Source organism: Megascapheus bottae, chromosome 5 (genome assembly GCF_031878675.1).
Source record: "Megascapheus bottae isolate mThoBot1 chromosome 5, mThoBot2.hap1, whole genome shotgun sequence".
Taxonomy (NCBI): domain Eukaryota; kingdom Metazoa; phylum Chordata; class Mammalia; order Rodentia; family Geomyidae; genus Megascapheus; species Megascapheus bottae.
The window spans coordinates 71,987,540-72,001,454 of record NC_143513.1 but is presented as its reverse complement, the minus strand read 5'-3'; the positions used below and the strand labels follow the sequence as shown (position 1 = coordinate 72,001,454).

Here is a 13,915-nt window from a genome sequence, read left to right as displayed (position 1 = left end):
ATGTTGGTGCCATCTGTCCTGTCCTTCTATGAGTGCCTTCTCTATTGTAGAAAACAGTCCTATATGATTCCTTTATATAATGGGATGGGAGGACACTAGAAATTTCACCCATTTTCAAGGGAAGAAAAAAATCGACTGTTTTGTATCTCATCTCTAAATTGAAAGATAAGTTGCAAATATGAATGAGTAGAGTATTTCTTAAATCCTGAGAACAGCTTTATACAAATCTCAGCTGAAAATGCAATGCTTTAAAAATATTGACTGTGTAGTTTACAGACTAACATAAAAGCTAATGGAGCCCCTTAAATTTCAACTGGCTATTCAGTGTTTGACTCATTTATTCAACCATTCCAATACTACTTTTAGAGCCAAGGTTTGTTTAGAAATATGATGGAAATAATTTTGTGGAAGGGAATATGGACTGTAAAAGAAGAATCATATATGCAGAATTTGTTAGACCCTCTCGCCTGCACTATGGCCCAGCAGGCCTGCTCTAGGGCACTCCGTTGTTACTATCAGCCAAACTGATGTCACCCTTATTTTCCATCCCTCTCCCAAGGGATCTATACTCTCTCTCCGTGAACACCAGGTTTCACTGGCCCTGTCACCATGAGTGTTAACTCATTGGTATGGTAGCATGTTATAACAGACAAGGTGTGAACAAGAAAGGGAAGACTAGCTGGGCACAGTGGCTCACGCCTATAATCCTAGCTACTCAGGAGGCTGAGATCTGAGGATCACTGTTTGTTTAAAGCTAGCATGGGCACTAAAAAAGTCCAATGCTCTTATCTCCAATTAATCACCAGAAAAGCGGAAATGGCTGTGGCTCAAGGGGTAGGGGGTAGGCTTGAGCTGAAGAGCTCAGGGACAATGCCCAGGCCCAGTGTTCAAACCCCACAGCCAACCAAAAAAGGGGAAAGAATAGAGAAAGGCAGGAAGGAAGAGATCAGGAAGACTTGGGAGAAGGATGACAACAAACCACCTTGAAATTTGGTTCAGCCACTTGTCACCTGTGTGGCCTTAAGCAAGTCCCTCGATCTTCCCACTGCTTTATTTTCTCTTCTGTAATATGGGAAGGATAAATGTTGGGTTGAATGAGATGATCATTGGTTCATAAGGAAGTCTCAATACACATTACTTAGTATTATTATACTTTATTCATTTATCCTCATAGTTGTAGTGTTAACAATGCTTCTGATGTTTAACATTTAGTCATTTCAAATAAGTGAAAACAATCATTGGCTTCACTGAATCATATTTCTCATAATCATATTGGCTCCTTATTGGACTTACAAATCTAAACCAGCATACCCAGGTTCTGGCCTGCAACAAGGACAGGCACAGGATGACTTGAGATAAGAATGGCCAATTTTGGACTTGCGAGGTAAGTTCTGTTATCCAAGAGGGAATCCAACAGGCAATCTCCTTAGCCTCATTCAACTTCAGTATTCGGCATTGAAGGGATATTCCTCCATATGAATTGTTCTGTACCAATAAGCATGAAAGAAACAAAAAAAAATCAAGGATTCTGACATAAGAAGAATGTGTCTTGGGCCGGGAGTTTGGCCTAGTGGTTAAAGTGCTTGCCTATCATGCATGAAGACCCGGGTTCGATTCCTCAGTACCACATACATAGAAAAAAGCCAGAAGTGGTGCTGAGGCTCAAGTGGTAGAGCTCTAGCCTTGAGAAAGTCCAAGGACAGTGCTCAGGCCCTGAGCTCAAGCCCAGGACTGGCAAAAAAAAAAAAAAAAGAAGAAGAAGAATGTGTCTTTCTCTGGTGTAGTCTATTATCTATGTTCTTTCAGCCTCTTTCCTTCTACTACCAAATTTTGAGAGAATTTCAGACAGGTTCTGACACCTTGTCCTTCCTTCAAGTTGATTGGAGAGATATTTCAGAAGGAGTTAAGTATTGACCAGAATGAAGCTGTAGTGATAACTCTTAGGAAAACTGGTATCGAGCTAGGTTCCATAAAAACATTACCTCAGACCCAGGCACTGGTAGTGGCTCACACCTGTAATCCGAGCTACTCGGGAGGCTGAGAACTGAGGATCACAATTTGAAGCCAGCCCAAACAGGAAAGGCCATGTGTCTTTTATCTCCAATAAGCTACTCAGAAAATTTCAATAGAGCACTAGCTTTGAGAAAAAGCAACTCAGGACCAGCTACACACCACCACATCATAAGCTGGAAACTAGCATTGGAATCAATAGCTTGGTAGTTGCTGTGTTAAGATAGGAATATAGGCAAAGGACTTAGGCACATGCATAGCTAGCACTGCATGTCCACTGAAATTACTTCTATTACATCTGCTTGGTAGAAAAAGAAAGCACCTTGGTGAGGTTAGAAATTTACCCAAGAGCAAGTTGCTTTTAAATAAGTGTTAGAACTAGGATTAGAAGCCAGGTAGCCTTATTTCTGAGACCACCAACCAACTGCCTCCATTAATACATCAACTTTCTCTTGGATTTCATCTTCCCTATCAGGCATAAAATTATGTCTCAAACCAACCTGGATTTCTTCCCTGAAATGTCAACTCCATTCATATGTTACTCAAGCAAACACAAAACCAAACCAACACAAACCTGAGGTCAACATCTGTACTGCTAATTTGTAAGCAAACTCATTTGACTCTGTTTCCCAGGATATTCATAATCTAATCTTTCTCATCGCCTCCACTGCCATGACCTAGGTCCAGGAACTGGCATCTCTTTCCCAGTTATGATAATCTCCCTATAGTCTCTCAATAGAAACGTGTAGTGCAGGTTTTCTTAAAGTATGACATCGTGCCACTCCTTTGTTCATGTTCTTTTGATTGCTTCTCAGCTCATTCGGAGGTAATATTTTTCCATATTCTATATGTTCTCCCAGTTCAATGTCTTCTACACACTTACTTCCTCCTATCCTTCCCCTCATTCTGATCCAGCAACTTTGGACTCTTCACTCAGATGCCCTAAGCATCCATCTTTAGAATCTTTGCACCCGCTGATTTCACTACCAAGAATATTCTTCTTTGTTGAATACATAGATGTCATTCTTCCCTTCCTTCAGGCTCCACCTCATCTGTCACCTTATCAGTAAAGCCACCGCTGTCCCAGCCCATGTGATCTACTAACCAGGACCAAATACATTTTTTTTGTCATTTGTAGGGCTTGAGCCTCTGGGCGTGGGTGTTGTCCCTGAGCTCTTCAGCTCAAGCTTACCACCCTACCCTTGGGCCTGGGCATTATCCCTGAGCTCTTCAGTTCAAGGTTACTGCCCTACCCCTTGAGCTACAGTGCCACTTCTGGTCTTCTAGTGGTTAATTGGAGATAAGAGTCTCATGGTCTTTATTGCCCGGGGTTGGCTTTGAACAGCAGTCCTCAGATCTCAGCCTCCTAAATTGCTAGGATTATAGGGGTGAGTCACGGCGCTCTCGGCTGGATACTTTCTATCACTGTCACCCTATTTATTTTTCTGTATGACATTTATTAGATATGGCACATATATTTTGAGTTATTTCTCTATGGGCTTTCTAGAATGGAAGGCTGTTGAAGCAGGGACTTTCCGCAGTATGATATCTTGATCACAGCTAACAGAACCTGGCATCAGTACATTATTAAGGAATTGAGTTAATAAGTGAGTAAATCCTTCAACCTCTTACATAGTAATAGCAATAATCCAGTCTTAAAATTCTAGCTCTACATCAGGAAGTTTAAAAAATGAGACTGCATGGTGGTTTATGCCCATAATCCCAGTTGTTTGAGAGAAATCATTAGAATTGTGGTTCTAGGTTAGTCTGTGTAAAAGGGAGACCCACTGCACCTAAACAAACCTGGAGTGGTGGCCTGTACTTGGGGTCCCAGGTACCCTGGAGAATGAGGTGGAGAATAATCATCTTAGGCTGGCCCCTGGCAAAAATGTGAGACTCTATCCAAAAAGAAATAACTAAAACAAAAGGGCACTGAGGCTATAGCTCAACTATTAAAAGGCCTGCCCAGTAAATGCCAGGCCAACCCAGATCTCTTACCACCAACACAAAGTTCAGTGACTGTGCAGCAATCAGGACTATGTCTTTCTTCTTAATGAGTCCTGGGGACTCCAAGGTTAAGGTATCAAAAATGCTGGAAAATACTTTTTGAAGACAAAAATCATTCCAGGTGCCTTACGGCACTTTTAGATAGTATGCCACCTGCTACCCCACATCACTTACTCAGGTAGATCAAAGGCCCTCCAGTTTCTGTTGAAGCTCAGGATAGTGGTCATCTCCTCATCACTCAACGTGAAGTCAAAAACCTGAAAAGGAGAAAATTCCCAAGCGTCCTTGCCAAGGCAAGTCCCAACAAGATACACAACCTCCAGCCATTCAGACGAGGAGGGAGCAAGCATTCTCAGCACATATAGGATACACTAGTATCCACCATTATTTCTACTGGATGCAAATTGTTCTCTACATTTGTTTCTGCAGAAAGACTACAGTATTGATAGAGTTGCTGTTCCAAACACAGGAGGCTAGGCTTATAGGTAGGAATCCTCAATGTGGGAGAGGTCTGTTTCCTATGGAATACAGGTTCTTCCAGAAGGACACTTTTTCAAGTCCAGTCCATAGCTCCCAGCCTGCTAGAAATCAGGGCGTCATGCAGAGCAGTCTTTCCTTGCCTGTGGCCTATGACTCATCTACCTAAGGGCAGCTCAATGTCTTCTCAATGCTATGAGGAACAGCTGTGATCATCCTAGACCTGGCTACCCCAGCCGACCTTAGGCCATGGATTACCCAACTCTGCTGAAGCCAGCTCTCTGGCTTTAAGACTTGACAAGATGGTAGGGGGAGAAGGAAAGATGGTGGAAAGAAGTCCAGTGAGAGGGCTTCCTAGCTCGTACTCCACCAAGCCCTCCCAGATGACAAGTTGGAGGCCTACCTGAAAGTTCTCAACCACGCGTCCTGGTGTCACAGACTTGGGGATCACCACCACATTCCTCTGGATATGGAAGCGAATCAGAACCTGGACAGGAGGAAAGGCCAGCATGTTTCCACTCACCTACAAGGATCTTTCCTTGCAGTGAAAAGATACACAGTCAACTGTGGATTGAACGGGGACATTTGCCAGTCCTTGTCTTCTCTTCTTAAACTAGCAACAACCCTTTGATTCCCCTTATATATAAATAAGAGGAGAGGCTTGGGGTCAGAAGGCTGGCATGTGGTGCAGTTCCAAAAGTGAGACTGTGGTGACACTGTGGAGGACTTGGCCTTGAAGCCAATGGGCAGATACTACCTTTGTTGCAGTGATACCCACTATGTTTTCTGGATCCCAGAAGGCCTGCATGAAACAGTCTGTCCCTCCCCAGGGAATTAAACCCAGACAATTCTAAGAATAAAATACGAAATACAAGATTTGATGGAAGACAAAACTCATCCCAGTTGCCCTCCAGTGCTCCCAGCAATCCCTCTTTCATATTGTACCTGGGCTGAGGTTTTACCATGCTTTGCAGCAATCTCCTTTATCTTAGGATCCTCCAGTAGGGACGGGTCTTCTGGCTTGGCCCTAGAAGCACAAAGGCTATCACTTCAAGCAGCTGAGATCACCGTGATGGCTACTTCAAGGCTGAACACTCCAACCTTCTCCCTCTGCCAGGCAGGCAGGCTGTGCCTGTCCTTGGGCCCATGCAAGGGCTCGGGAGCCCCAGCAGTTTGATTAATACTGGAATATTCTCTGAGGGTCAAGCATGGCTTTTTTTTTATATTTTTAGCTATTGTACTATTCCATTTGGATATTTCATTTTTGTCCATGATTGTACCAACTTAACCAATTATAAAATCGTATTTTCAAGAAAGTCAAAATAAAGACCCATTACTCACAACACTCACCAAGGTCTATCTGGAGATCCCAGGGGGCTGTAAGCTGTGACACTGATGCCTTTGGAGTGGCAGTACTGGATCAGTTTGTCTTGGGTGAGATATGGGTGACACTCAACCTGCAAGAGTGAATGATCTCTTACACTAGGCCATGATGGCCTGGTGTTTGAGCAGCTCACAGGGAGTTCCCCACAAAAGGACATGAAGCAAAGACCAGACACAGAAATCTGGTTCTAACTTCTTAATTAACCTTAACCACTAGCCACTTAGACAATGCCTCAGTACATAGCATTGAACTTGCTTCCAAATATGTAGGAAACCATTTTTCAAGGTCTCTCTACTAAACAAAATTTACCTGGTTCATCACTGGTTTGTATTTCAGTCCAGGCTTATTCAGGAGTCGCTCAATCTGGAGGTGATTGAAGTTGGAAACACCAAGGGCTTTTACCAGCCCTTCATCTACCAGCTCTTCCATGACCTGTCATAGAAAGGAACACCTTTTGTGCAGTTTTAGTGCCTACAGGAACCCTGTCTTGAATCAGTCTTCTCTCAAGTGGGAAAGATGGCTCAGTGATTCAGGGTAGCAAGGCTAGTGAAAAAATTTGAAGGAGATTTTAATCAAGCACATCAAATGTTGGTTCCAGCTCTGCCACTCTCCCCAGCCCAAGTAAAAGGATTAGAAAGTGAAGGTTTTATGTGCTTGCTTCCTTCACCTCACCTAAGCATGGATGACCTAGCTTAGTCAGGAAAAGGGCTGCCGCATATGGAGAGACACCCTTGTCTAGATTCTGAATCATTATCTCCCACACCAACCTTAGGTCGGATTGCAGTTGGGGGAAAGTCATGCTGATAGACTGTTTATAAAAGTGTACAATGAGGCCCCTGCCTCTAAGATTCCTATACTCCAGTTCCAGTGCTAAGGAGTCCCTTTAGGGAACAATCAGACATACACCATCTGACAGTGGTGTAGAGCGAGTTTAAGAGGACATAGAGGAAGAGTTCACATGGGTCCCAGGGGAGACTTTAGAAGTTGAGTTAAACGTAGCATCAAATATTGATAGAGGATCAAGAGAAAGAAAGTGACCATGTTTGGAGGGAGGTGGGCTCAATGGCTTGGAGGAAGGGGCAAGCAGGATGTATTCTGGGGACAGTTTATCCAGCAGTTCTCAATCTCTTGGAAGCAACGTGGAGGCCTCTGAAAGCTTTAAAGCTTCAGGTTCCACTCTCAGCCTCTTCCTGATTTCCTCTGTGATGCAACTTTAAGATTTAAACTTCTGGTAATTTTAATGCACCAAGAAGAGAACTGCTGAGGCTGATATGGAATAACTTTAAAATAACTAACAAGTTGGGGCCGGGAGTTTGGCCTAGTGGTTAAAGTGCTTGCCTAGCATGCATGAAGACCCAGGTTCGATTCCTCGGTACCACATACATAGAAAAAAAGCTGGAAGTGGTGCTGAGGCTCAAGTGGTAGAGTTCTAGTCTTGAGAAAGTCCAAGGACAGTGCTCAGGCCCTGAGCTCAATCCCAGGACTGGCAAAAAAAAAAAAAATAACTAACAAGTTGAGAAAGTGATTATACCAGAACTCCCCAAATCTCCTGAGTAGGCAGTGACATTGCATAGATGTGTCTGTGTTCTAGGCCAAGTTTGATTAGGGTATGTGACCCTTCTTGACTTCTTTATACTTTTTTCTTCCTCTCCTGTTTTTGAAGGAGGGCCCATGAGATTGCCATTGAATTGGTTATGGTTCCGTCATGCTGGGATTAAAAATGTGCATAATATCTGATAGACATAAAATCCAAATATATTCAGGAAAGAGATCTAAGAGCGGAGAATCAGTAATAAAAATAAGGCATTCATCACATAGGCTTTCTTCATTCGGTATTCATTCATCTCATCCCTTCCCTCTTCTCTCTCTCTCTGAAAACACTTAGGCAAAGCTGGAACCTACCTCCCAGGCCTCAAGGAATGTTATTTTACTAGTGATGATATTGCCTTTTTCATCTCTGGGTAAATATTCTGATCCAGCCTGTGAAATGAAGAACAAAAATGTTTATGGGGCTCTGTATGGAGATACTTGGTACTATGGACAAAGCAGCAAGACCTTGACTCATAATAACCCATCGATACCATTTGTGTTCCATGCTCTGATAAAAATACTTCAAAAGAGTGCTGTCCCTCAATCCATCGACTGTAATCACCATATTTATATATTTCAGAAATGCTGGATTAAATGTTAAAATCCATTGTTATTATTCTCCTTTTTCTTCATATATTTTATTGTTGCTATAAAGGTGATACTATCCACAAGAGTTACCCAAATGAAGAGTATTTCTTTTTGAACAATGTCGCCCTTTCCCTTGCTCTCTCCCAAATATTATTACTTTTCTGAAAGCCATCACCATGGATAATAACCTCCCAGAGCAAGACACCACATGAACTTAAAACTTTGTGTCAAGGATACCAGAAAGGGTTAGAACTCCAGGATGTGCTTTCTTTGGGAAGACATTAACCATATGCCATCCTTACAACCTCTGTAGAAGACAAGGGTAGAGATGGCATGCTGTACTCACCTAGCTGCTCACAAGGAACAGGGCATCAGTTCATGTGCCTCCCACCGCTGAGGACCACAGTCCAAGGCAGTGAGTGCCATTTCTACAGTGGGCTACCTTCCAGCACCACCATACTTGAGTCCTCTAAGATGCTTCTCTCCTAGTGTGCCTTGTTTCTTAGGATGGCAGAGCCCTGAAATGTGTGTTGAAAGGCTACCCAAAGAATTCTCGCTAAATGGGGCTCCATACACGGAATCAAAAGAAAAGCAATATGGCAGCTGCAGCTTGTTGGGTCACCATCCAACAGTTTCTCTCAGAATCTCATGAAAAGCAGTAGACATGTGTCTACCCCAGCCACCCACATGGCCTCCTTACCTAAGCTTCCTTACTAGCGCCTTCCTGTTCTGCACAAGAACTCCTGCTTCTGCCACCCTCACACCCCCACTCTCACACAGCTAAGGTCTTCTGGCATCTGCACACAAGCCAGAGCTGAGAGCAGAAAGGTGCTCAAACCTTCAATCCCTGTGGAAAGTGAACAAGATAGAGGTCCAGATAGTCCAGCTTCAGATCCTTGAGTGTCTTCTGAAAGGCTTCCTTCACCAGGTTCTTCTCAAAGAAGGTGGACCACAACTGCACATGAACAATAAGGCACAAAAATGAAACACCAAAAGAGCCACATCACACTCACTCTCCCAACCTTGTGATTTGCCACCCAGTTTAACCTGAGACCAGCCATCATCAACACGCTGGTTAAAATAAGCCAAACTATGCGTGGATCAGGAAGTCAATAAGAGGACTTTTCAATTTTCTTAGCATTCTATTTGTTTCATATGTTAGTTTGTTCATTATATTTGGCCACTGATTGAATATAAGTGTATCTATTACCCCCGTCCTCAGTGGACTGTTTCCTGAGGGCATGAATTGTGACTAGCTTGTAAACTCCAAGCAGTGTTACATAATTGAAAGCATCTTTAATCTCTGAATGTGGTTGGACAGCTGGCCCCTCTGACAGGATGCTCCATGGAGCCATCCCATCTGGACATCTAAGCCAAGGGGAGTGCAATATCAGCATCCTTCTCCTCATATCACTACTGATTGGGGCATGAATGCTTGCATCCACGGATATAGTAAAGGCAGAAATGAAGAGGTCTAGGAGACTACGGACTTACAAAAACACTTGATAGGGTTCCTGGCATTGACCACATCCAGGAACTTCCACCTGTCTTGAAGTCAAATCCTCCTAGCAAATGGGCCTGCGTACCTTGCTAACAACGAAGAGGTCCTCCCTCTTCACCACCTTTTCTTCCATCTTCTCTTGGAGGGCTTCTCCCACCTCATTCTCATTCTTGTACACGTAGGCACAGTCAATGTGGCGATATCCTGCATCTATGGCCACCTTCACAGCCTCTTTCACTTTGCCTGGAGGAGACTGAAAAACAATAGCAAACAGGATCAGATTCTCTTATCCCCAAAATTCCTCTAACAGGCTAAACACCCAGGTTCTGAAAGGCAAGGCCTGGCCGAAATCTCATTTCCTGAGGAAAAGGAAAAAAGCTGTGAATATATTTTGTAATTATGACCCTATGTTCTATCCTAGCCAAAATAACTTACCAGTTTTCCTGAGTGCGTTTAGTTGACCGGAAGTGACGGATGGCCAGCCTCTTGGGGTCTGAAGGAACTTTCAGATTCCAGGGAGTTATAAAGATCTCAAATCAGTGGGCCGGGAGTTTGGCCTAGTGGTAGAGTGCTTGCCTGGTGTACATAAAAACCTGGGTTCCAATGAGAAGGCTTTGAAAGTTCTACTAGGACCTCTCAAAAATGGCCACCTCTATAAGTTTATCTGATTTGGGAAGAGAACTGGAATCACAGAAACAGGGGGACACCATTTGTAAGGAAATGGAAAGACTCAGAAAAAAGCATATTATGTGAAGTAAGCCAGACCCAAAGGAACATAGGCTCAATGGTTTCCCTCATTTGTAACAATTAGTACAAAACTTGGACTTTCCTAGCAGAGGATTACAATAGCTCAAAACCTAGCTACATAAGGCCATATAGGATGAGGCTAAATGAAAGGACATCCAGGATATGGAAACAAGAGCTATATAATGCGTAATTGTTGTTCTTAATGTACTATGTTATTCTCATATTGTTGCAGTATCTTACCTTGTAATCTGGTATATTGTATATATACATTTATTTATTTGATATAGAAAGGGAATGAGAGGAGGGGTGGGGGAGAGAAATGGGTACAAAAACATGAGAAGGATATCAATGTGTGTGAAGCAATGCTCCTTCTGGTAAATATAACTGTAACCCTTCTATTAATTACAACAAAAAATTTAAAAAAAAACAAGAAATGGTGGGACAAAGGGTAAACCAATTCAACAGTGATACTCATTAGACACTATGTTGGAAATGAGCCTTACAACTTGGTGTGGGGAGGGGTGTAAGGGGAGAAAGTGGGAGAAAAGAGAAGGGGAGAAAGTGGGAGAAAACAAGGGAGGGGGTAACACTGCTCAAAAAGAAATGTACTCAGCTGAGGGCCTATGGCTCACACCTAATCCTAGGTACTCAGGAGGCTGAGATCAGAGGACAGCAGTTCAAAGCCAGCCCCTGCTGGCTTTGTGAGACTCTTATCTCCAATTAACCATCAGAAAGCAAGAAGTGGCAGAGTGCTAGCCTTGAGCTGAAGAGCTCAAGGACAGCACCCAGGCCCAGAGTTCAAGCCCAATGACAGACAAAAAAAATGTACTCATTACCTTATGGAACTGCAATCCCTCTGTACAATTAAATTTAATTAAAAAAAAAAAACCTGGGTTCCATTCCACAGTACCGCATACATAGAAAAAGCCGGTAGTGGTGCTGTGGCTCACGTGGTAGAGGTCTAACCTTGAGGAAAGCCCAAGGACAGTACTCAGGCCATGAGTTCAAGCCCCAGAAGTGGCAAAAAAAAGACCTTAATTGGTGATTGCACAATAAAGCCAATCTGAGTTCTGCTTCCTAGAAAATTGTGAGCCTAAGCAGAGCCTATCTCTGTAATCCTGTATGGCAGAATAGGTCCCAGTTCAAAGAATCCCTGTGTTGATTTACTTGTAAGTATGAACAGGAAGGATTTAGCAGAGATGTACAATTACAACATCAACAGGATAAGAAATTGCTACTAAGGCCTCAGAAGCATCCTGGGGTGCATAATATTTTTTACATTATATCATTCCTATGTCTTAAAAAGAATTTCCTTTATAATCTTTATGTCCTCTTTGAAATTCTGGAAATTAACTTCTGGAAAAGTTCACTAGAGAGCTGAAGGTGGTTTTTTGTCATCTCCAGCTAAGATTAAAACTCTGACTAATCTTGCTGTTCATACAAGAAAGGCTAAAACTGAACCAGACCAGTACCAGTTTTCCAACTCAAGCAAGAATGTCTGCTCAGTGAGAATGGCTCAGTGCTGAAACAAGCAGGGATCATACCTTCTGACCTGAGAGGTGGTGGGAAAGACAGTGTGCTGAAGGAAAGGCAGCCAGAAGAAGAGTGGAAGAACAGACATGAAGAGAGAGATGAAAGGATCCAACATCAGCTCCCAAGCATCAACTAGAATGAAATTGTCATCGAAAAAAATGGAGAAAAAGGGCAAAATGAGAAAATCAAGGAATGATGCCAAACTTATCCCAAGAGTGACTTAGGAATCTGCTCGCAGGGCACTAGAACGAGTCGTAGGACATTTTGCCAAATGATAACCTAATCAAGGCAAGACCAGGACCTGACGTCCAGCCCAGATTCTCTGTGGTCCCAGTGCTGCTTAGATGTTAATGTGAACAGATCAAGTGCAGACACTGTTCAGCAGCCTGGGCTGGGGTCTGCGCTCTTGCATGTTCATTCAGCTAATAGGCCACACCGGTGCTGTGGTCAAGGTTACACAGCCTGAACTGCTAGCCTGAACTGCCAAGACTCTGCAGTGTCCTCTCCATCACTTGGCCTGCAGAAAACCCATGGAGAAAAAGAAAACTAAAATGAAGTCCTGTTAATTATCTTCAAATTGGCAAATTTTCAAGGAGAAATTTGGTAGATAAGTAATTCTCCTGGAAACAGTTTCAATTTGATGTTCAACATGTTTCCAACTAGAAAGATGCTGGTGAAGCTCATATCTACCCTGGATGAAGCCATCCTGGCAGCTTTGAATCTGAAGCAGCTGTGAGATGGAAACCAGCGAAGGTCCACACTGTAGGGTTGAATCTCAGTGCCCCAATTCTCTACCAGATTGAATGTTCAAATGGCCCCAAGGGAAGCCAGTGTCCCAAGATTTGCATTTACCTGCCAGGTGCCTAGGCCTACAATAGGCATCTTGATTTTGGTACTGAGCTCCACGAAGTTGGCCATGGTTGGTGCAGAAATGGTTCTGAATAAGCAGTTAGAGTTCTACTTGCTGGTTTCTGTACTCTTGAAGGAGGTGGTCCCAGCTGCAGAGGGAGGAGCCAACAACCAGGAGCAGCTATGGAACAGGAAATACCTTCCATTCTGTGTGTGTGTGTGTGTGTGTGTGTGCTCCCGCCCTGGGAATTGAATTAAGCGCCTGGGTGCCTTGAGCATTCTTGCTCAATCAATATTACTGTTCTACCACTTACGCCACAGCTCACTTCTGGCTTTTTGATGGTTAGTTGGAGATGAGTCCTTGGGAATTTCCTGCTTGGGTTGGCTTCGAACTGTGAGCTTCGGATCTCAGCCTCCTAACTAGCTAGGATTAGATATATAAGCCAGTGATGCCTAGCTACCTTCTAGTCATTTATAAGACTAATTTGAGTGAATATTTAGCATAAGCATCTTGTGCTGTTTCCCTGGTCCACAATATACCAATTGCTTTGTGAGCAATGCTAAGGGGTTTGGAAGACTGAATAAAATACAGTAAGAGTCTCCAAAATGAGAACAAGTACAGAATAAAAGAATGGTATGCAAGAAAATAAATTCACCCACATTTTCACTTTAGAAGTAATTGTTGTTAATATCAGGAAGCCGTATTGGAGATATCCCGTTGATTTATGAAATCTACACCAGAACAGCTGCAGTCCACTTCCCAAGGAAAGCCTAGAAAAAACTCATCATTCCTAGTTTGGAAGATCCAGACATAGGAAAATCACAAAGACTAGGAGGTGTCCAAGTATGTGGTCAAGAGTAGCCTCAGGATAGGGCAGGGAGAAAAATCCAACTGGCCATGTGTACCACAGAAGCTGACTTAAAAGAGAGAGCCTAGGGCCAGGAGTTTGGCCTAATGGTAGAGTGCTTGCCTACCATGCACAAAGACCCAAGTTCAATGCATCAAAACCACATACATAGAAAAAAAAGCCAGAAATGGTGCTGTGGCTCAAGTGGTAGAGCTCTAGCCTTGAGAAAGCCCAAGGACAGTGCCCAGGCCCTGAGTCCAAGGCCCAGAATTGGCAAAAAATAAAAGAAAGAGCCAAGTAGCACACAAATATCTCATAGTCAGAGTTGGGACAAATTGTAAGGAAAACCATGCTCAGGCAAGATGGTTCGAGATCAGGACT

General features: G+C 43.2%; 1 protein-coding gene across 2 annotated transcripts; it reads right to left on the bottom strand.

Annotated features, from left to right (window-relative positions):
• Positions 1 to 1,442: 1,442 nt before the first annotated feature.
• LOC150063605 (aldose reductase-related protein 2) lies at positions 1,443 to 12,767 on the bottom strand. Of its 2 annotated transcripts, XM_090333328.1 has the most exons (10): positions 12,690 to 12,767; positions 9,643 to 9,810; positions 8,895 to 9,011; positions 7,781 to 7,858; positions 6,188 to 6,310; positions 5,845 to 5,951; positions 5,440 to 5,521; positions 4,898 to 4,981; positions 4,192 to 4,274; positions 1,443 to 1,485 (listed from the first exon to the last, which is right to left on the bottom strand). In XM_090333328.1, exons 1-10 carry the CDS (start codon positions 12,753 to 12,755, stop codon positions 1,443 to 1,445), a joined length of 951 nt encoding a protein of 316 aa, XP_090189454.1. In that variant the 5' UTR covers positions 12,756 to 12,767. The 2 variants fall into 2 exon arrangements, with proteins under 2 accessions (XP_090189454.1, XP_090189453.1); XM_090333327.1 differs by lacking the exons at positions 9,643 to 9,810; positions 12,690 to 12,767 and adding an exon at positions 9,551 to 9,586.
• Positions 12,768 to 13,915: the final 1,148 nt, after the last annotated feature.

What these genes read in the sequence shown, in the direction of transcription:
- LOC150063605 (XM_090333328.1), bottom strand. Translation starts at nt 12,755, where the DNA reads ATGGCCAACTTCGTGGAGCTCAGTACCAAAATCAAGATGCCTATTGTA. An exon ending in TAGGCCTAGGCACCTGGCAG is followed by an intron (nt 9,811 to 12,689) that starts GTAAATGCAAAT and finishes ATTGTTTTTCAG; the next exon opens with TCTCCTCCAGGCAAAGTGAA. An exon ending in ACTTTCCACAGGGATTGAAG is followed by an intron (nt 7,859 to 8,894) that starts GTTTGAGCACCT and finishes TTCATTTCACAG; the next exon opens with GCTGGATCAGAATATTTACC.